We start from the raw sequence: 24,126 nt of genomic DNA on the forward strand, positions 1-24,126 counted from the left end.
AACAGCTTAGCGATGAATTACAACATTAAGAACTCCAACTGAACCAAGCTCAAAGAAGCAGCTAGAACAAGCATGTAACACCTGAGAGAAGTAAATAAACTTTGAGGTTTATTCACCCATGGATGAACAGGATATTTACTCTGCACAGAAGTAGCGCCCCAGCATTTACGAACAATTCACTAACCTATGCGAAAGAGAAAGAAGTCACTGCCGGTAGGTTTGCACTGTTTTGAAACCTGTTCTGTGAGAGTGGCAGAGGTCCAGATGAAGAGGTCACACCACGACAGGAGTAAAAGTCACAATGCTCCGTTTACTCTGTGCATGTAGAGGCAAAAAAAGTCAGAACCGGGGCCGGGCCTGCCGCCCTCCCCGCACACCAGCCCCTGCTCGCTCCGCCTGAGCCCCTTCCAGCCCGGGCCAGGCAGGGGCCACCCCGGCGGCAGGAGGGACCCGTGGCCACCCCCGTGGCCCTGCAGGTCGCTTGCCACCAGGGGGCAGCACCGGACCAGCGCCGGCAGCTGCCGGGTGCTGTGGGCGGCACAACACGGGGCAGGGGGGAGGGGGCTTCAGCCCGGCGCCGGGCAGGGTCCCCTCGCCCCGGGCGCAGGTGACACCAAAGGAGGCACAGCCAGCCGCACTCCGCGGCCCTGACAGGTGGTTTCGCGCACGAACCAGACAGCACACCATCGCCGCTTTTCCCACAAAAGGGAAATACACTTACGTTAGACAAGAAAATAAGCAGCTGCTGGTTTGCTGGAAATGAAAAAAAATTAGCAGTGGCAAGGAAGATGAGTCTGTTGATTTAAAGCACTTCTGTATCTCAGCCCTAAAGCCTCTGCTCTGCAGTCGTAACAATATGATAAAGTTAGCCAAGCAGGCAGTGGGGTGAAAGCCTCTTCCCCACCGTGCTTAGGGCAAGCGGGGTGCGGCGCTGCCCGTGGGACTGCCCAGGCAAGGATGCCACAAAGGGCCTCAGCATGCTCCGTCCCCTTCGTCTTCTCAGAAATATTTAGCAACACACCTCAATTTATATTTGCTGAGCTCAACTTGGCGGCAATATAGAAATCTGAATTTTTTTCAGTAACATTGTTCGAGCTCTAATCTGAGCTTTAATCTGTTTCAGTAACAGATTCAAGGCATATTTCCAGAATGTTTCCAATGGGACAATGAGTCTTGTTTGGCGTCCAGAAGACATGCTCGTAACAGGACATTTGGACTCCTTGTATAGCTGTTTACTTCATGGGCCCGTTTACCTTGCCTTCACTGGAGAGGTCTGCTGATCTAATGTTCTGTATTTTAAAATATTTTTGGTATATCTGTAAGACAAAACAGAAGTGCTCAAAGCAGTGCACAGCACTCTAAGAGGTGGACAGTTCAGACACGTTTCAGTAGGACAAACAACTTCTATTACAGACTAAATCCAAAATAGTTTAGGATTATTCCGGACAAGAGACAAGCTGAAACAGATCAATTAATTGTCCCACTGCAGCTCCATCGTGCCCAGATGACATTCTGAAACTTCCCAGAAACCAGTGCTTTCCTGAGCTGTGCCAAGGGCTGTGGAAAGGTTTGTGGAGGAACTTTTACCTTTGTAATTTAGCAAGAGACTTACATGAACGCAAGCGCTCCCACGCTTAATTCTTAAACCAATTTAGTGCATTTACCTGCTGCTAAACTTGTTCGTGACACCAGACCCAAGTGCCTGGAATCACTTGTTGCAGAGATGACATCTTCCATATGTAGATTTACACAATGTATCTATATGGTTCAGCACTAATAAAAAATGTCACAGGCATTCATTTGCAAGTGATCACTAATATGAACATGCAAGATACAGTGCAAAGTTCAATTCAGAGTTTTCTTTATTAAAACACTTTTTCACATTCCTTATACTAACGCATTTGTATGGACACTCATGGGATGCTAGAAAGAACATCTGACAACAGAACAATGCTATGAAGTCGGTCATTTGTAAAAGGCTTATGATACAAACAACATTCGCATAGGGAACAATAAATTAGAGATATTAGCCAATAACTGGAGCTTGCAAATTTAAACATTTGGAAAGAGAATATAAAACCCTTTTGTATTTCTTGCTGGTTTTGCACCTTTGATGCAGTGCTTTAAAGCAGTAACTATATATGTATATACAAATCCACATCCTCTCTTTAACTGTTTTCTAATTAAAACAGGAACCTTCTTACCTGTGGCCCAGATCTTGTAGTAATTTAATCTGCAGTAAGAAAAGGTGAGCAATTGCAGTGTCAAAGACCAGCTGGTTAAGGGGCTGGGGACAAGTACAGTACTTTTTCTGGTTTGTTTTGTGTTCTTTTTTTAAACTTGTGCAACTGAGATAAACATGGGCTGCAAAGATTAGATCCAGGTCCAAACTGGATCCATGTTAGTGGTTTATCATACTATAGAGAAAAAGGATAGGCATGAGGTTCCATAGTGGACAAACTGGACACAAGTGTGACTTCATGTCTCTCCTAAAATCAGTGGAATAAGGATTATACATAACAGGATTTTCAGGTACAAACTCACTGACCTGGGTGTAGTATATCCACCCACTGAAGACCTGTATTTTGCATCATCCAAAATAACTGTGATGGGCAAGCATTCCTTGAAGAACCGTCACACCAAACTAACCAACAAGCATCAGAACCTTTAAAGGGGAAAAGCAATTCAGCAAAGAATCAAGAACATTTGTGCCTCTACTGATAGAAGCACTTGGTAAAATACTGCATCTCTGAACAGTTATTCAAGTTTTTAGAGAGCCCAGAGCTCACTCTTCTGGCATGCCCTCATTGCAGTGTAGCATCCAAGTGAGCTATAAATTAGCTGGCTCCAAGACTGGTAGCAGTCCAGCTGCTGCAGCACAGGGAGTTCAGCGCAGGCTGCAAGATCATGTCAAAGTACATACACGGTTGGCCAAGCTGTGCTGAGCTCTGTTCTGCCACAGTACAGTCTTACTGATAACCAAGTCAGCTGGTTTCAAGCAAGCTTAGAAATTTGTACATCCTACTGGCATCACAGTAGTTACTGCACTGTAGAAACGTACTTCCTCAGCTGTAGCTTCCCCTTTCATTTCCTCAGAGCGTGATGCATTGAAGGCTAGAAAGGCAAAATTGCATTAGCAGAAGAAATTAAAAATGAGAACCTAGGTCAGTGGTTTCTAGAGCCACTTTCCTATGAGAATTTTTATTTGTAATTTTTTCCATTAAATGCTTTAGGAACATCTCCATTGTTCCCCGTAAGGACATAAACTTTGAAAAGAAGAGCCTGGCAAACTCATAAATAAGTGCTGCAGAGCTTTTGAAACATTTGCAACATCTTCCATCTTGGCTTGTTTTCTTCTCCCAGCTGATCTTTGAGACGACTGTTCTAAGTAGCATCAGGATGCCCTTGTAGTCTCTGTTAGAAACCAGACCACAAAAAAAAAAAAAAAAAAGCTATGAGTATAAATGTCCTCCTGCCCTCTCCTGTCCTTTTTGATCGATACAAAACTTCAAATTTAGTAACATATTCCTCAGAGCACTGTACAATGAACTAATAAATACTCGCAAGTTCCCTGGGGAGATACTAATATTATCTTCATCAGATAAAAAAGGAAATAAGACAGTGGGAGATTTAGGTTAACAGTTCCAGGCTAGACTGCAATACTGTTAATCACCAACATCTGAAACTGGATGCTTACTGATAAAAGTTGGACTCTTAAAGGAACTGCTTAAAGGAACTCAACAAATCTGAAAGTCAGATCATTTATTTACTAGTAGATGCTCTGCTGCCATAATCAGGCCCCCATCTTCAGTCCCACAAGAGTGAAAACCTTTTCCCAAGAAGCATTTGGGTATCTCAACAGCGAGCAATGCAGCGTTCAACTTTTAGACACCGTGTTTCTACAAAAGTCTGTTCCTTTGAGTAGGTTATCGTCAGTACACAGCAGGGACATAGCAACCTGGGACTGAGAATCACAAAAGGCAGCGTGCAGATGGAGTCCTCTATGCTAGCCAATGGGACAGGGCAAAGAAAGATCCCAAATTTCATTGCCTTTATACTGTAAGACAGAAATAATTCAGTTCCACTGAGGATTTACAACTGTCAAGTCTTTCCTGGCATCAGTTGCCAAAGCAAGTCTTCCAACAAATATCTGCTAAGAGTACATGGTGGCCTCTAACCTAATAGTTTAGTCTGTCAGCACCGAGGCGCCTAATTCCTTTTGTGGACTTACCCCCAAAGGATTTGCCCCATGAGTCAGAGGCAGGAATTCCTGGTTTATAATTCAGTGTTTATTTCAGAGTATCACCTTGTTTTTCATATCCTGACTGCCTGAAATCTCCCCACAATTTTAAATGGACACATCCTTCATCTTCGTTTCCTTTCTGAAACTATTGTGCCATGTTACTATGCATAGTTAAACACATGCCAGGTCCCACTTTGGAGCTGGCTATGTTGTGCTGGCAATGTGAAACAATCCCTTTACCACTGAGAATTTACAAAATACTTTTGGGCTCACTTGAGTCAGAAGAGAAAGTAGCTGAAAAAAACCCAGAAATTTCTCCAAATACATTGACATTGTACAGGTTTCTGTCTCAGAGGGCACATTCTGAGGCTGAACAAATAGGCAGCTAAAAGTACGCTATGTTCTGACGGAGGTTGCCAGTCCTCGTCTACCCCTAGGACAGAATCAAACAAACAAACAAACACACATCTAAGAGGTAATAGGAGAAGAGGAGATATGAAGTCAGAATGTACTGCTGAGGTAAATTTGACACAATACCAATTAGTATTTGGCGAAGTGGCTATCTCATTGTTAAGATATTTCCTTCAATATGTTTTCAGAAACTGGGACCATTAAATAACTTAGAAAGATTGCCAGCTCTGATTTCAGGAAGGAAACCTCCTCCCAGTTCCTCTCTAAGTAATTCATTTCTTTTGCAAATACTTCCTATGGATAGCATTTAAGATACAAAATTTCTGAAACAGAGGAGAAAGAGGGAAGGAACTCCTGACACAAAACACTAGAAATGACCTAAAAGTCCAAGGCATTCAAGTTCAAGGTACTCCGGACTGCAAATCAATCAGAACCTGTATTGCAACTGGGCCTTTACACAATTAAAAGAATTCGAACTTTAACTTACTGTTTTTCTAACATACCGCCTTTCTTGACACAACACAAACACTTTCAACGCCCCTGTGTAACACAACACTTACTGTCAGTACACAGTGTTTACTAAAGCCCTGAGCTCAATCTTTTAATGATCCCTCAGTGAAGATGAAGCAAATTTTCTAAACTTCCATGCTGGATTATTTATTCTGACAGAAACTATGTAGGGGCAAATGCAGACGAGCAGGGCTAGCATTCATTAATGTGATGTCTTTCATCTTTCTTTTCCACAATGCGGTACTTGTTTTGCCTGTGACTTCTGGAAGACAATGCAGAACTGAGTTATCGGAGTTTACCTGAGGAATGGAACCTGCACTGCCATTTGAATTCAGACAGTGAAAAGGACAACAGGATCTGATGTAGAGTCTCCACGATCATTACTGAAACAAAAAGGCTGCGCGGCCTCCTGTCTCTGAAAACACAGCTCTTGGCAAATCACTCCTCTCTCTGCTGTGGTGCCCTTTATCCCACACTTCTGGAATACCTATTACTTCCTAAACAGAGTCAACTTCTACAAGCTTTTTGACAGGTCACCACAGCTAAGTAATCCATCTGGTATTTCATGTGATTATGATGCCAGCTGACCAGCCTAGCTCCTGAAGGCCTCCTTTCACTCACAGATTAAGGGAGTAGTAGATCAAAAGCAACTTCACCTCTGAGCCAAATACTTCATTCAGCTATATAGAAGCAGAACAGCTGGGGAGGAAGTTTAAGCCACTTGATCACTTTAGAAGGAGCATTTTCCTTTCCATGAGTAGGTTCAACAACTCCTCATTTGGACCAAAACTCTGAGGTGCATCACAGTTAAGCACTGTGTAAAAATGAGCTACAGAAAAAAACAGTTGCAAGACAATAATGACAGAAAACATCTTAGTAGCTCCCTGCCTCTTCTGTACTCATCTATGTTGCCTGAAAAGTGCTGAGAGACAAGTAGGGGGGATGGAAAAATCTATAAAGAAATTTATCTGTCCAGTCCAACTTTAGGTCACTTATCTAGAGAGTTCAAAAGAGGGATGGAACTGCTTTTTGTCACAGGTTTTATGGGAATAGAAGTGGGAATTCAAGAAGCAGAGGGTAAGGATCTGGTTTTTTGCTATGTCCTTTAGAGCACTAACAATTAAAAAAAAATAGTCACTATTTGAAGTATATGAACAGCATCTAAGGAGGGGACAATGTCACAGATGGGAACTGAGTAAGGCTACTTGTAACAAACTCAAGGAAGACGTGCAGGTGTTATGAAGCTGACTTTTCTTTGGGGTGTTTCTGAAAATGGGATTAGTTTTAAAGAATAACTAGTTTTATTACTCTCCTACTGTTCATAGGAGTTTGCATAGACAACATGAAGAAAACACTGCCCTCAGCTGACACTTTCCTCCCTTGTATCTAACATTACTTCATAAAGCTTGCTAAAGCAGACAATCTAATAGCCCAATTAATTATGATGAAAGCGATTTACATGGGGTAGTCAGTGTATTTTCACTGAAGCAGCCTCATTATACTTCCATGGAGAGTTTTTTTTGCTCACTTTTGGCCTCAGGAAAACAAAAAAAACCTTCATAAAACTTTGGTCTTTCATCTAATGTCCATTATAAATTATATAGGGTGAAGGAAAAAGAAAAAGACAAAACCTCCTCCCTAAGCTTACACAAGACATCTATCACAGCCGCTCTTGCCCATTTTTCCTTTTGTGTTGGAGAGGGATAAACTTTCTTCTGCATGATTCTCTAAGGAATGCCAGGTATAACCCAGAAGAGGTTTCAGCTTAATTTATTTTTAGAGATTTGAGAGCAAAGAATAAAAACAAACCTTTAAACTAAGAGAGACAATGATACGATAAATGCTACTGGCCTGTTAATATATGTCTGTTTATTGTAACACAGCCTGTGACCTTCAGCATACTGCCAGTGTCTCTAAATAATACAATGGGCTGCTTTTTTATCCCATGGGGATGCGAGTGCTGATGGAGCCTTTCAAAACTCAAATAGATGCCATAAACTGACATAGACTGTGCTATTGTGATTCTTATTTATAAGTCTCTCCCTCTTTCTTTTTAAGTACAAGTTCCAAAGTCACAAAGTGGATGGCAGAAAAAAACACCGGGTCTGCAGTGTTTGAGGTTGGATTAGATAGCTTTACCTAACTTTCATAAAAGTACACCTGAAATGTAAGTTCCCTGCCTCTTAGATCTCTTGAGAGAGCAACAGCTCATTCGAGACACTTATTCTTTTTTAAAAAAATCTGTATGTTTTCACTGGCTTCTTAGCCCTATAAAGCTGTTCACTACCTACAGAACCTTCACAAAACTCCTGTTTAGCTGAAATCCTCCATATACGGATGGTACTATTCTCACCACTTGGTTAGAGCAGCATAACTGTGACACAGCTACGTATTCTGACACAAAAAATTGCTCGCTTCTAAAATTTCTCACAAATTCTCAGTTTTCACCACTAGCCCTTAGAGTCATCCCACTTGCTGTATCAGTGGATGAAAATGAGCCCAGAAGGGAACAGTCACAGACAGTGCGTAGAAGGGACTTCTGCAAGTTCAGGTGGTCGGCTTAGTTTAACTCTCCATTTCACATCTTAGGAAGGACCTCACTCCTCTGGATATTCCAGTCACAGAAGATATGCCTGTGCACTTGAGCAGCCACACCCTGAGGAGATTCACTGGCACTGAACGGGTTTTACAGATGGGACTGGAACAACAGCTCTGCCCACAGTGAGCGATTTGTTTACTAGCTTAGCAGGTTTTCATATGCAACTCTTGAGTGCCTCAGGTTCATCAGAAACCTGAGTCAAGCAGCAGCCATCCCCAACCTTGTGCCATCCTGTCAGCATAAATATTTGTGGCACATATCCAAAGCTGTGCAGGTGTTCAACACAAATTCTTAGAAGATCATTTATTTGTCATTTACCTCCTGTACCAGCACTACCAAACACGAGTCAGTTCCATGGAGGTTTAAAGCTGACCCTTCTATAAACATAGTACTGAAAACCTGATTAGTAAGATTATATATGAAGGGATTGCCCAGTGGCTGTCCAGTAAAGGTCCTGAACAACAAACAAACAATTAAAACGTAGCAACACTTCAACACTATCTCACTAGATATACAATAATCTTAATGCAATTTCCCTCCATTTAACTGCTGGAATAAAATGTATACTTACAGAATGCCTGTTTTCCACAGAATCTGCAAAATAAAATGCAATGTATAAATTATGAATTGGCACATTGCAAAGCCGATCGGTTCTACCTTCCAGCAAATAGACTTTTATGTTTAATCTAACTGTTTCTGTTCACCTTGCAATGATGTAAAATTGCCGCCTACAATTAACATTCAAGCTCTGGTCTGAAGAAGTATTCAAGCACAAGGGTGGGGCCAGGCATTTCAAAGACCACGCTGAACAGTGCGTGTTTGACAGCCTTCCTGATTGATTATGGTTTAGAGCAGAAGTCTCTACTAAGAGCACAAGCTGTTACTGGACAAAAAGTCTTCCTTCTAGAGGCAAGTTCTCATGAGCATTATACTTCCTCTTCTAATTCCTTGTCAGGAAAATAACATACTGCAGAAATCCGGTATAGGATACAATTTTCAGAGCCAAGTAAGATCCTGCAAAGACACCTGAAATTTTATTAATAAAAAGATGCCTGTTCCAAATGAAAACCTCAGAGCCAGCGGGCTTCTTCTGTTTAGGATCAGTGAACTTTAAGATTAGGCTTATTTTAAAAAAAGTGGGTTTAGCTACTCAGAAGTTTCACAGAATACCTTCAAATACTAAACCATAAATATTTATTTGCCCTCTGAAAGTAAGGCAATCTAGATACATAAGGGAAGTAACTCTGCTTTCAGAAGAGGACTTTAAGTCTTGTTAAAAGCGCTCTTTTGTATGGTCTGTTAAGATATTTCACACATGACTAAAGAAAGTGCTGAATCTTGAAGGGCATTTTCTTGGGAAGTACATCAAATTCAGTGGAGAGAGGTCATGTCAAGGAAATTCATCTAATGCTTAAAACAGAGGGTTTGGACTAGGACTCTGGGTTAACCTTGCCAGCATTTCTTCTATAAATGTGGAATAGTTTCTGAATCTATGTTTTTCTTAAGTATATATATTTTTAAACTGCAAATAATAACATCAGTTCTCCCATAGGCAGAACACTTACACTAAATGTTGAAAGGTTCTCTGACATCGTTACATGAAGGATATTATGAAAGGTACTACTGCCATAAATAGAACTTTAATTCAAGATCTTTTAGTAACTCCCTTGCAAGCCAGCAGAAGTAATGAGGAAACTGAACACAGGTGAATCTAACTTGGCAGATAATGCTCGTCTCTTTTTCTCTCTTCTTTACAGTTACATCCATGTATCTCTCTGGTGCAGTTAAGCTCGTGCAGTTAAGCTCATACAGTTTCTACCATCCACATTTACATGAGGATTGTGATTCTGCCTCACTGAAAGCAGCATCATGAACACAGTATACAATCAGGCTGCAATTCCTGAAACACAGAGAGACTACATGAATGTCGCTGGCACTGTACTCTACAAGTTTTCTCCCAGACAGTTCTACCCAGAACTTTTAGCCTAGGAAAAGGATTAAAAACTGAGGTGACTATAGCACTTTATTCCAGTACATAAAGTTTCTTTCAGTATAAAATGGATCTTAATGTTTGGGGCAAGTTTGATCCCTATATGTTTAACCAGTTTGATAAGAAACAAAATAGTAAGTTACGTGGGAAACACGTAAAAGCTTTTTGTGTCCTGAAAGGTGACAGAAGTGAACAAAAACACTGCTGACCCAGTGCTACATCAAAGCTTGACTTTAAATGGACAAAACTATATGTTAGGTTTATGAAGTGAAGTATTAACGAGCTCTAGTTTAGTCCTCTGTCACCATGTATTGTGCTTACAGGAAGGAGGAAATGAGAAATTTTGTATAAATTCCAAACTTCAAACAATGGGATGTTTGCCATCCCAAAGCTACTAGGTCACTATCACAGATAGCCCGCCTCCTTGTTATCTGTCACCCATACTCAAAATAGTGTGGTTTTCTAGCTAAGTACCATATCTCTTAAAGCACGCAGATTATTACATTCTCCTGGTAAAGTGCTGCTGGAAGGCTACATGATTTTTAAAAGGTACCAATCGGGTAAACAAGCATAGCCTCTAACGAAAGCACAATGACACAGTGCTTTTGCCAATTCTTTGCTACATTAATCTTTTCACAACCTTTTTTATTTCATTCCTATTAAAAATATGAGGTGTTTTTTACTTGAAACACACTGATTTTACAGTGATGAAAGAGAACAGAGAGATTTTTCAAATGACACCTGGCTTTCCCGTACTAATAAAACCAGGGAAATGAGAGATGCTAGATTCTAGTCATATACAGCAAAACTGGTCAAGCTTCCATAGCAGGGCAAACAAGAAACTGCATGTTTTGTGAAAGGAATCAGAGCTGAAGGTCTGGGGCTGGTGATTTCTAAAAGATTCCTAGAGTCTAATGAAGGCAGGTGTTTTTTATAGATTTCTGATGGATTTAAACCCTTGCTACTGCTTTTAGTTGATGGGATTTAAAATTCAAAGAACACATTTTTACGAAGAAATATATTAATGGCAGGAATTTAAGACACTGTCATCCCCATCTGCTCTGCCCTTTCTTGTTACTAGAGGTTAAGGAGAAGACATGCCTGAACAATTGCAGTTCATAATCTATTTCAAACCCATCTCCAACACTGGTGAAAGCTAAGATGCTAGATTATCATCTGAAGATGCTGAACTGCAGGCACATACTACATTCTGCCAAGCCTTATATTGGAGCAGTAGCTTCTAAAAGGGAATCCTGGCAGGCAGCTTGGGAATAGATCTTACACAGGGGCATGCATGCAATTCAGTTTTGCATTTTAGGTTCAAGCAAGGTCAGAAGCTCCCTGCATATTTGTGTCTTACTGAAACCATCTGGCTCTGCAGAATTTTTGGCTGAAGCTATTATAAGCATTTGGCTCTGAAATCAATGTCTCACAGATCCAGGCTTTGGTCTAGAATATGTCTTGAAATCTAAAGGTCCAAAGGGTTTTTATTTTGGAGAAGGGACAGGTTATTTGCATGATTTCAGACTGCATGCAAGTAGCATGTGCTCATAAGGCCTGAGTTTTGAATAGCAAAATGAATCCCCAGATCCTGTAAGTTTTCTCCATCCACATTTACATAAGGATGTAATGTGGAATGTAGTGTAATGCTGGAAGAGGCATTCAGAGGGAAATTCTGGCTAAGTACTGAGGTGTTAAGCCTAAGGCTAAGTAGCAGGAAAGTATTTGAGCAGATTTCCTGATTGCTAGAACTGATTTCCAATAGTTTGTTCCAAACTACTGAATGCAATGGGGACTTCTCATGCCTCTTTCCACTGGGATATATTTATTTTTCCATAGTACATTGTTGGTTGCAATAGGATTCTTCGAATTTCCTGTCTCGCCACTGCAGTTGCTTCCAAGTGAGCAATTCAGTTTTCCAGGCTTGGCAGCATAAAGGCTAGCTCTGCATTTTGTTCACTAGATTTCAATTTTCTAACAAGAAATTAGGACTAGTTATCTTGCAACAAAACACTATGAGGTTCAATTTAGCGCACATCAAGATCAGCGTAAAGCCTGTCACTGCCTTTTGTGAGCTGATACACAGCAAGCAAAGGCAGAATTCGCTGAAGGAGCAAGAACATACTAATACATTGTCTTCCATGGGAAGTGCCTGAAAAAATGTAAGGAAATCTGCCAGCTGGAGTTGGCTCTAGTCTTCTCAGCAACGTGAGCAGAACTATGCTACCCCAAGAACTGGGATCAATGTTGAGGAAAGGGGTAGAGCTGAGATAAAGAAGCAGTATGGAGAATGCTTAGACTTCTGCCCCTACTGCCTCTTGGGAAGATGAAAGGTGTGATGGAAGTACATCGTGCATCTAAAAGAGCCTCCACCTACCCAGCTGAACTTAGTATCTGACACATGCTGACCCCTCCCTCAGGAAGCACACCGGCTGCCAGCCTAGCCTGCTGGGAGTCCAGCACAGGCAAAGTAGGCAGCAGGACCACAGCCATTTTATCATTCTTGGCAGTCTTGGCAGTTGACATAGACAATTGCCTGTTTTGCTTAAGTTTGGAATTGTCTCAGTTCTTTCTGAACAAAAAGCTACAGCTCTGGCACGGGGCTGGATATTCCCGACTCCCAATATACTTTGGCCTTTCCACAGAGCAACCAGAAAAAGTAGTATTTTAAGGAAATCGGTTCATCCTGATAGGTGTGAAGGACTTTTAGACTAACGTGTTATTGACCTGACTGATACTAATTGTGACAATTCCCCAAATTGCCATTTGGATGTAAGGTTTGACTTAAAGCTGGGACTTGAAGCTTTAGGTATTTTATGTGAAATACTAAAGTAACAGCCTATTGCTCTAGAAAAAATTTTACATCAATACCTGGGTGAACTTCCTGAACACTAAATCTCTGAATTAAACTAACCTTTCAGTAATAACGCAAGGACAACTTAATGTCTTTCAGCTGCTTCCTGAAACAATGCTAGTGATCAGCATCCTCCTGAAACCTCTCATTATATCAGAGGAAATCTAGCATCCAACTAAAAGAGACTGAGATTCTTTATCTATGGTACTTATATTTGACTTTCAATCAAAATACACCTGACTAGACCTGGATTTTGCAAATGATCTGCTTTTCGTATTGTTAAAAGGTTGACTGTAGTTAACCACATGCAGGTCTTCTGGGATTTGAAATGTGCATTTTGACAGTTTGTTTCCACCTATCTTTAATGTAGCTTCTCTTCAGGCCTGGCACTCAGAATGTCAGGAAAGCAGCACAGCAGATGGGATGGGAAGTCTTACCATAGTATGATGGAGACACTGAAATGATAGTAACAGGAGATAACATAGCCAATACAGGAAAATAAAAAGAAAAGGAATAACAGCAGATGCCCAGCACACTGCCAAAGGCCTGGGGCTTGGGAAAGGTCAGAGCATTATCTGCACTATGGATTCACATTTTGGGATAAGGACAAGCAATAGCTGTAAAACTCAAAATACAAGAGAAGCTGGTTACTGACATGGGATCTGCCTTACTGGGGACAGCAGTGAGAGCCATCAGAAAAAATGAAGTGGAAAAATACTTTAGCTCAGTCACGAAGACTTGTATAAAACATAACAACTAGTGACAGCTCTTCAGCTTCCTCTCCAGTGGACACAATTTCTGGAATGCACAGACAACTCCTTGAAAAGCCAAAATTGCTTATGAAGCACTCAATTCTAATTAAACAAACCCAAATCACAATAGTTACCTACAAACACATAATAATAAAATGTTACATAGGTCTTAAGTGTTAAGTCTGTCGAACTGCACAGCTGACAGCAATTCCCAAATTCATGTAATTTCCCCAGAGGACACATCTTTCTGAACCATTAACTTCCTGAAGTAGATTGTACTCTTGCATTTGCTCAAAAATCTCAAAGAATTTTCAAACATAGTGAAAATCATAAGGGCAAACAGACTTCTGCACCTACTAGCAATGTTCAACATCTTTCACAATTGGCCTTTAATATATTGATATATATTAAAAGTATTTAAGAAGATGATTTACTTCCTAGGGATCCTCCACTGTATTTATACTTTGCCACCTTGCAATCATACAGCCTATCAAAATTCAAAGTAAATGTTACATTTAAATAGACTGTAATGGAGCTATCCAAAGCAACTGCACAGCAATGTGATGCACTGCTTATCTAATTGAAACACTTTTCCTGTGTATCACTCAGGAAAACCAGACGTGATTAAAACAACAAACTGTTACTAGGTTTCCAAGAATAACTGAAACTGTAGAATGTTATACATAAAAGAGCAGGTGGACTGCAAGATTAAGGGGCGTTTGCATATCATCTGGATAATTCAGCTTGGTATTTCAATCATATCTCATTTTATTGCAGTTCCCACTTTATGGCAAGTAGTCTTCCACAGCTCTGCTGTACCAACCTCGAGTTTACACTACAACTCACAAAACATACTTCTAATATGCAACACTTTCCATTGTGTCAAAAATAGGAATGGTGAAAGGTCTAATAATCAGCTTCACACCTTGGCAGAAAGTGAGCAAGGGATTATACAGTCAGCTTCTGCAGCTTGTTACAGGTCCAACTCACGCTGGCTGGAAAACATTTTAGAACATTAGTGGCCTTTGGGTTCAGCCCTAAAATGAACCTGTTTTTTCTTATGATGCTGCCTAGCACTGTTCTTTAGTGTAAAGGATATTCTGCTTTTCAGTGCAAGGCTGTTAAAAATGGCTACAACACACAGGCTCAGAACTAAGCAAAGACTGAAATTCTGTTCCCAATGTTGTCACTATCTAAACATACTGCTTTAAACAAATGACCTAATCTCTCTGTTTATTCAGCTGTAAAATGGAGATTTAAAAATTGCCTTGTAAGTCTTCACAAAGGAAAATCGAGTTATGTTTTCTAAAGTACTTGAAGACCCTTACATGAAAGACTCCATAGAAACAGAATACTGTGTCAGAGTGGGTAGGAAATCCCTTATAAAATAGAAAAAATAGCAAATTAAAACACAACAATCAAAAATGGCACACAACAAAGCCACTTAATAACGCGGATGGGGACAAAACCTGAACAGTTTACAGCCCTAATATTTACAAATCTAGACTTCCTAACACAAAGAGAAGAAAGGAAATCCTTTCTGATTTAGTCTTCGACAAACTATGAAGAAATGCTTTTAACCTACTGTCTCTGAACTCATTACTGCCAGAACATTCATAGACAGTAATTGCCAGTAAGTTGCTAATGTCTGCATACAAACCTCTGTGTTACAGGAGGTAGAAAGGTAGAGCGGCTGGCATATACAATCTGAGACAATTTTTGATGGTGCTCAAAATAAATAACCCACCCTACCGAAGTGATCACATTGCTTTAAAGGTTTTGAGAGTTTGTTATTAGAGGTTCTATAGATATTTTCTGGGGTTATATGCAAAACCAGTGTAATACTTTATAACACATGGCAAACAGGCTCAACTAAGAGGAAAAGTGTTGCTCATAAGCAGTTTGAGATAACACAACACACCATCCTAATACCTAACAGGGCATGTTCAGCTCCAGATTTGGATCCAGATGTATGGCCCAACTACTTAGTAGATTACAAATGGGCTGATGAGGCAGATGTTACAAATATGAATCTCACTGCATCAAATATCTGTCGTTTATGAGAAACCATGAAGGTGCTATACAATTCATCAACACCTGTGATTTTGTAGCTGCACTCAGTATTTTCCTGTATGACTTGGATCTCTTTTTAATGGTATTTATCTCCAAAAGTATTCAGTCACAAATTTATCCCTAATCTCTATACAAATGCTTCCTTTATGTGTTTAATTTTTCACTAGCTTTACTTACCATTATTAGCTTTTCTGATTTCACTATAAACTGTTTCAGTCCCCTTCTGTACAGGAGCTGGAAAATGTATTGGCACAGAATCAATTTCTTTTCTTTTTTTTTTTTGTTGTTTGCCTTATGAAAAGCTCCTTAAACAAGCAGAACACACTGTTTTACTTTCAGAGGAAGTAGTTAACATAAGCAGCAATGAGCCTATGGAGTCTGTATAAAAAGCAACTACACCCCCGCCCCCAAACCCAGACTGTAAGGTTCTGAGAGGGACATCTCCCTCTGTATAAAAAAAGATGATGAAACAGGCTTCCCTTTCTCAATTTGACTTTAACATTCTAATAAACTTCTCAACTTAAATTGATACTACTTTAATTTTACAGAGATATCTACCACTGGAGAAGAGTTTCTCTGGATCACTCTAAAAAGCTTCTTCGATTTATTCTAAGGATTTAGGGATCCTAGACCTGAGGAGATCTATCCTTCGGAAGACTAACTACACCCCATTTTGGCAACTAGCCTGATTAAATCTTACGGGCACAAAACTGATCTAATGTAGTGTTCTTTGTGAAATGTGTCAGAAGAATATCTGCAGATTTCACACTTCTATTTTGGTGCTCTCTGGGAAAGGACTCCTCTCGGTTCCTCAGCGTGGTGGAAACTTTCATTAGTGCACTGAGATCAGGCAGACATAGCAGGAGCGAAGGCTAAGGTGGCTTGTGGAAAGATAGAAAGTGAGGAGAAAAAGCAGACAGAAGATTTGTGCCTCCAAGGTCACAGCTGGGATACCACGTTTGTCTTAGACACGTACTTTTGAGACCCTTAGTTTTACAAATAAGCTCCTTTAAACCTCTGCTCTTCTATGAGATAGCAAAAGAGGAAGAGCTTTTTGCTTCCTATATGACATCTGTGAAAGTTTACCCATAGAGATTTGATACCAAACTACAGGCACTTACCCCACTAGGGAAGGGGCAAAGCCTTGTCTAAAGGCTTGAAAATAGCAAGAACTCAGGTTCTCTATGGCCAGTGTAAACACAGCTCTGGCTAGTAGGAAATTAGGACAATTTCCTTGAATTCTTGCATGGTTGTAGATTAAGAATCCCTGGGCAACCATAGTAAAGCAAAGTGCTCCAGAATTCTGTGCATTTAAAACCACTTCCTTCATTTGGTATAAAGGCTTATGCATGCAGGGTCTAGGAGCTTGCTGTTCAAGCATCTCAAAGCATTTTAGAAACATTCACTCATTTCAGTTAAACTGAGTCTCTTAGAAAACCTCAGAATCATATCGATATCACCTCTAATTTCTGTGGATCTTCAATGAACCAAGGTTAGATTTTTTGAGCTGAAGTTGAAAAAAAAAAATTGCTGTTCCCTCTCTGCAAGAAACTGGAAAGAAAATTCACATTTCTGGATACAGAGTCCTGTACTTCAGCTATTAAAAAAAGTTTAAAGAATTCAGACATACTGATCTGCAGCCAGACTCAGGATCAGGACTGTTACTGTTCTGCATTGCTCTGAAGAAATCTAAGTGTCTCTGGCACTGCATTCTAATTTCCCAAAGCTAATTTCATTTTTTTTTAAATTCTGTTAAGCATCCTTTAAATGTTGGGAGCTAACATATCAGAATTGAGTTGCAAAACTGCCATTAATTTCAACAACAGTAGGAGTTACACTTCACCGAGTCCCTAACCACAGCCTTCAAACTTGCAGTTTTGGCATGAACTTTCTTTCTGCAAAATAGTCTGAAGATCTTGAAGCACATTTCATATGCTCATGGACTACTGCTTAAATGATCAATTCAATTTCCAGTGAAGAAAGAAGTAATCTTCTCAGAATTTTAAAGAATTTTAATGAGGTAGCTAATTTCATTTGGAATGCTTTTTTTTTTTTTTTAAAGCAGATTACAGTCCTAAAATCTACTCGTGTTGACTCTGTGAAAGACTTGGTGAGAGGTATTTCCTTAGCTTGTTCTTTTTTTCCCTGGACCCATTTCATTAAATTGTGGTATAATCCCACTGCCGATGTTATTTTCTTCATTAATGCTCCAAAAGTCACCTCAGCACTGAAAAAATGTGCTAGGAGAAATTACTTGGATGATATGACATTTTCTTCCCACTAACTTTATAATAAATAACCAGCTATAAAAGTAAAAGAAGGAGCATGTTCTTACTCAGCCACGATTAGTGGTTTCTCCCTTCTCACGTTAGAGTTATTTCCTGATCATACTTTAGCACTGGCCTTTGATTTTGATCAGATTAACAATAAAACATCTAAACCACTTTGCCATCTTTTTACACAACCAAGCTTTAGAAAAGTTAAGCACTATGGTTTTTTGTCAAGTATATAATCTCTGTAAATATTCAATTTAATAATTCTCTAGAATTACCACCTCTTTAAATATTAAATTAACATTCCACTATGACTTCTGGAATGTGTAGCCCCAGCTCCATCTTGTACTTGTCTAGCCTCCCCACCCCTACTTCAAAAAGTAGGTATCAAGTTATTCCCACATGGAAGTTTTAAAGTAAAGCAGTGAAACTTTGCGTCTAGCAAGCTTATCATTCACTGTCAGTAACACTGTAATGAACCGGGTTTTGCTCCTCATACAGAAGCACAGTACAAATAAAGTTCTTGATACACTAGCCTGTTCACCATTATACTGTGTCAAAAACTATTTCAGAAATGACCAGCTAGTACAGACACCCTGGAAAAAAAAAGGGTGAAAACACTGTTTTCAAATGTAAGTAGCCCTTTGCTGTCAAATACAAGATGTACATCCTTCTGCAATTATGTAAACCTGGTTTGAGGTGGCATTTGATTATTCCCGATTCCCAAAAGTGGCATAAAAGGCTACTGTTATAGCTTAGATACCGCAGCATTTATTGCAGTAATCTTTCACAATACAGAAAATAAGATTCTCCTGCTCCTGAGATGAACATTAGTATTGACATTGACAACAGTGGCGGGAGGAACAAATGATTGGGAAGATAAATTAATCTGAAGTTAGTCCTGAGAAATCAAAGAAACGAGTTCCTCAAAAGGCAGAAGGAATCAGACTGTACGTGCAGCCTGCTGGATGAGAGATGCGCACCCAGAGAAAAGGTAAGCATGATATACTTTGCCTTCATTCAGAAAATAAGTGGAATCAAAAGAGGTGCAATAGGGATTTGGAGCTAGGTGACAACCCAAAAAGTCTGTTCCCTGAGAAGGAACCAAACTGCAACTTGGTTTCATGCAACTCTTTGCATTTAAGCAGAACTTTTAAGATGCTCTAAGAGATTAACACATTAAGATGCTCTAAGAGATTAATGTGAAATACTTGCAGTGCGGTTGCCATTTACATAACCAAATCATGCATTTACTAAGAACTCACTTATGTCCTGGGTGCAACAAAAGAAATAGATTAGGGAGCTATCATATCTCAATATACTTGAAGCACAGTTCAGTCTTATAGAATCAATTGATGTACATAAATAGGTCTGTAACATGGGACAGCATTCTGTTAAAATAATCTGATCTCATTTACACACTACATTAAACATTATTTTGCAGTTTAATGGGGGGTTCAGTCTACATAGCATGGATACCATCTTATTACTCAGCCAGGAAAGGGATGAAAAGGCTACTTTTAGAGATGCTGATCTTGCATTTAATAGGGCTTTTAATTTAAATAATCATGCACTAGCATATCTTTATCATTCTACACCATTGCATTGTGTAGTGCACACTCAGAAACAGCTGGAACAATGAAGTGTTAGCCCTATTCTGAAAAAAGAGTACAACTATGGTATCTCAGCACAGAATTTAGCAGAGGTGGATAAACAGCATGCTTAGAACACAGGGAAAACTCTTGTGATGAATGATACCACAAGGGGAAACAGAGAAAGAATAGGAAGACAGGCTCTTTTGGGAGAGTGTTGCTGCCAAGCTTAAAAAGTAAGCACTTTTGCCCAAACGTCTGTATTTCTAACTAAACAATCATGTCTTTGGTCTCTGAAATAAGTGAGCAGTCCTTCCTACCAGGAAAAAGCATATGTATTCATTTCTTTGTATCCATATCAGTCTGCTTCTCATTCAGCTAAAGCAAAGAAGCTAGAACATACCATAAACATCTCTCATAGATTTTATTCACTCTTAGCTACTTGAAACTTTTTGTAAATTTCTGAAAGATTTAACAGCTTTCAACACAAGGGCATAATGGTGTCACAGTTCTCCAGAGGACACAGAACGACTGAAATGTGCATCTGGTATTGAAAATAAATTTCAGTGGATATTTCTCTGTCAAGGTCCCAGAGACATGTACCTCAGCATTATGCTACGAGGTCTGGTTACTGTTACCACAGAACTAGAGGTAGGAGGCCAAAGTTATCTGGGCATCGATATTCTCATTTCTCTGTTTAATGTGCCACAAAATCCAGGATGGTCTCCAGGCCTCTCCAGACCGAGGGACTAAATCTATGCTGGCCTCTCTTTCTTCTCTATCACAAATGAATTACACAGCTTTGACCCTTCAACCAGTTCCTTTATGAAGGAGGAAATTCCACTGCTTTCTGTTCTCTCCATTATCCTACTCTGTGGCTAACCTCAAATGGCTATCAGTGAATTTGGACTCTGTAGCATGAAGATTCACAGCAGGCTGCCCTCTGCTCAGAGCCACAGCTCCATCTGGGAGCCCCTGCTCTGCACAGACCTCATGTGGATGGGAAGGGCAAACACATAAGAGTATCCCAGGGGAAGAAGGGCTGTGATGAACAGCGGCGTGGTTGCCACAGCATCATCTACATTAAAGAGCACTACTGGCCTGAAACTGTCACGCAAAAAACCCACAACCTACTTTTACACTGATGGATGCCAATATCAGACCAGTGTCAGGAATACCAGAGTTGCTCCCAAAACATAACTATAGAGGCCAGACAGTTTATTACCTCTGTGAGGATCAAGCGTTGATACTTCAACTTCAGTGTACTCCACCTCAGCACTCTCAAGGTCAGGTCCTGCCCCAAAAATATCAAGAAGATGTTTCTTTGTAGGAGTGCATGCTTCATTTGAGCTGTGGGCCTGATCCTGCTGCCACTGAAATTAATGGACAAGTCCTCATTGTCTTTGATAGGTGCGGGATCAGGCCCTACTTATGGCAGATGGAAGTTACTCTGCTAAGAATTGTAATGTCAAACCATTCCTAAGGGTCATCTGAAAGGCAGTAGACCAACTCAAGCCAGATTTCTGAAACTGTGGGACATGCAAATTGTGCCTAAAACTCTTAATTTGTCACCTTCAAAAGCAGCACAGTGCAAATGGAGCACAGAACTATGAGATTCTCCCATATTCCTGCTCCAGTTCCTTTCTCTTCTTTTTCTCTCCCTGCCATTATTTTTTTCCTCCTTTTCTACGGCTGCTGTGGCAGGACATTTCCCATTCTCCACTTCCCTCACATTTAAAGCCTTCTCTAAGTTTTTCACTGCCTTCCTCATCACCTCTCATACTCCCAATTTCTGCTGTGCCAATAAGCAATTTCAGCACTTTTCCCTTATGTTGCCCTTCAAGCCCTCCATAGAACACCTATCTGATGGCAACTCATCTTCCTCCTCAAAATGCTTCTCTGTCACAGTGCCCACAGAAAGCCTCACAATTAGACGCCTGATTTACTAAGTGACAGGTACTGGCTACCTGGATACAACAGACACAGGGAACAGCTGTTGCTTTCTACTCTTTTCCTTAGGGTGGAGATGGTTTTCTACTAGATTTCTGTAAAAGTTGGAAGGAACCACAACAGTCATCCAGACTGGAATCCTGCAAAACTGCTTACAGATCTTTTAAAACAGAAATTATAGAAAGATCTAATGATTAGAACAGCAAAGTTTTGAAGCATTGGCGAGAGAAAGGAGAGGAAAAAATGCTGAAATAAAACAAGAACAGTGTTTAGGGTGACATACTAGTTAATTACAAAGTTTAAATTACATGCTTCCTACAAGAACAGTGATTCTGAATGATCAGTACAGCCTTATGTTCCTATGTTTCTGCTGTCTGTATGTTTGTTTTGCATGAGTATGTCTCTCTAGTTCTAATTTGACTTATTCAGGCCACAATGGATTAACTTCCATGCAATGACTATAAGCTCCTTCCTTTTGCTTGCTGAAGTAAAAGCTATTGCCACACAAATGTAGATGAGATGCTGTTATTTTTAGAGGTGTATGAATCATAGACTTGGTTTTCACCACTGGTAGAAAGATTTGTAATAGCCTAGTTGGTTTTAATGAAGCTGCCCAGTCCACAGTAGGTAAGGATTGAACCCATTTATTTCTGGCACATATGCAGATCATTAGACCAGAGCCCGTTTAACCTGAAACAGGTAGGATACAATAGCAAAAACAAGTCACTAAGCTAGAGTTTCCAAAGGTTATTTCCAGGTTTTCCTGCAAAATTAACTTAGTGCAGCACCTATCTCTTAGTTTTGTGGTACAATGCAGACCTGCACACGCAGAATTGCATCGAAGAATTATCAGCCAGAAATTTCTGCCACCTATGTTACATGCAGGCTTATGCAGGAGTCTAGTTCCATGTTCTGAACTAAGTTCAGTTAAACTTTGACATTTAGTTACACTAAGATGCCTTTCCAACTACCGTTCAGCTCATGGTCCAATAGACAATCAAGTCAAAATAAGCCATCAGAAATTGCATCTAAACCATGAGAATACTTTCACATCAACATAAAACAAAAATATATGGGACAAAGTATACTTTCAGATGGCAATACCCACATATTTAAGTGCTATTCTTTCACTAAATACCTTAAAAACATCAGTCTTGAAGAAGACAATGTGCTATAATGATGCAGTAACTTGATGACATGTTTTAATTAATATATATTTCCCATACGGTGTCTCAAAGTATTTGGCAGGGTTTATATATATATATAATATATATAAATACATCAAGATCTGTAGAAATGAAGAAAGGACAGAGAAGTAAAAGAAGCAGAAATCTGTAGAAAAGGGTTTTTTTTTAAATTTCTGAATATTTGTTTTATAGAACTTACAATTTTAAGCCCAAGTTGTATTTTTATACCATCCTTCATTAGATGGTGTGGAATCCAGCACAACTAATAACACTTCATAATGCAGTTGGTAAATTGGTCCTGTCATTGCCATTTTGCACCCAAGGAAAAAGAACTAAGCAGCTCAGCAAAGGAAGGAGTCTTCCCCACTATCAAAGACAAAAAGGAAAGGACTGCACCTATCAAATCTAGACTGCTGCCATTAGAAAATGTCACAACTTTCAACCATAAAATAATTCAAAAAACTATTGTTTAAGTATGAAATTACCTTTACTTTCATCTGGTGATTTCATGTGATTTTCACTATCTTCAATGTAACCTGATCCTAAAATATTAAAGAAAAAGTTGAGCTGACAAAATATTTGTTACAGTCAATCAAATGAGTTACACAGCTGCAATTCCTATTGTCATTATGTTTATTTGTATATGAGAAATTCTACTTTTAGTTTCACACCCAAGACATTTATATAACACAGGTGGGAAGAATGTGGCTTTTTAAATGACCAGCTAAAACCCACCCAAACAGTAACTTGGTTTATATCAGGTGCTCTAAACAACATGTCCACCTGTCTTTGTAAAGTTCATTGAGATCCTGGAATGAAAGGTGCCAGTCATGGCAAGTTAACATTGCTACACTGTGGCCACATCACAGGACCATATGCCACAACTCAAATCTCCTCTCCAAAATACTCTTACAGCTGTGTCAAAACCAGAAAGTACTTTTTTTTATCATGATTTCTCCATCTGTAATATAGTTAGCAGGTTGCCTGGTAGAAGTGATGAGCAGACTTATAAATCAATCTTTGCATAAGACATTCATAAAAAACTTTACAAAGACAAAATGATAAAAGATACTTGGGAGAATGTTATTGGTATTCCTCTGTATTCCCAAAACACTGGCCCCTATCCAAACAACAACCATGTAAGTCCAAAACTTTAAATAAACGTTTAATTAAGCCAACTCACTCACAGTCTTACAGAAATAACTCTTACCTGAATAGTAGTCTCCATCATTGTGCTGTCTTGTCAGTTTTTCATTTGGCAAGTTTGTAGCCAATGCAGAACTGAAAAGCAAACCAATAAAAGTTGATTTAATTATCCAAAATTAGTCAATAGAAATAACAACATGATGATATGCAAAGATCAGTCATTGTCTATGACTGACTACCACAAATTCTTAAATATTCAAGCTAATGAAAATTTTGCCTTTGTCTTTAAGAGAAGCACAAACAAATTTTAAGGTCAAAAACATTCCCTCTTGCATTACTCTTCTATAAGACCTCTGTATTTTTAGTTCCATATCTAAATGCATTCAAATGCAGGCCTGACATCCTTCTATTTCTCTTAGCTGGCTTTTTTTTCTTTCCTATTTTTAGAGTATTTCCTCATCCTGTTGTGGTGTTAGCAGGTGGTACATGAAGCACAACCATCTATTGTCTGCAGGTGTGTGCCATAATAAACTATATTCATACAGT

At 39.5% G+C, this 24,126-nt stretch overlaps 1 protein-coding gene across 14 annotated transcripts in view; it reads right to left on the reverse strand.

Moving 5' to 3' along the window:
- Positions 1–1,844: 1,844 nt before the first annotated feature.
- PECAM1 (platelet and endothelial cell adhesion molecule 1) overlaps positions 1,845–24,126 on the reverse strand; it is a 33,507-nt gene continuing 11,225 nt past the window's right edge. Inside the window, exons 11-17 of one of the 14 annotated variants that reach the window (XM_055726922.1) lie at positions 23,645–23,715; positions 22,920–22,976; positions 20,523–20,591; positions 15,610–15,737; positions 13,045–13,062; positions 8,335–8,357; positions 1,845–3,414 (exon numbers count right to left, since the gene is read on the reverse strand). In XM_055726922.1, coding sequence (XP_055582897.1) covers positions 3,147–3,414; positions 8,335–8,357; positions 13,045–13,062; positions 15,610–15,737; positions 20,523–20,591; positions 22,920–22,976; positions 23,645–23,715 — 634 coding nt within the window. In that variant the 3' untranslated portion in view covers positions 1,845–3,146. Of the gene's footprint in view, positions 3,415–8,334; positions 8,358–13,044; positions 13,063–15,609; positions 15,738–20,522; positions 20,592–20,623; positions 20,671–22,919; positions 22,977–23,644; positions 23,716–24,126 lie in introns of those variants that run through there. The other 13 variants (XM_055726932.1, XM_027808204.2, XM_014281533.3 and 10 more) reach the window with 13 other exon arrangements.

Source organism: Falco cherrug, chromosome 1, assembly GCF_023634085.1.
Source record: "Falco cherrug isolate bFalChe1 chromosome 1, bFalChe1.pri, whole genome shotgun sequence".
Classification (NCBI taxonomy): Eukaryota; Metazoa; Chordata; class Aves; order Falconiformes; family Falconidae; genus Falco; species Falco cherrug.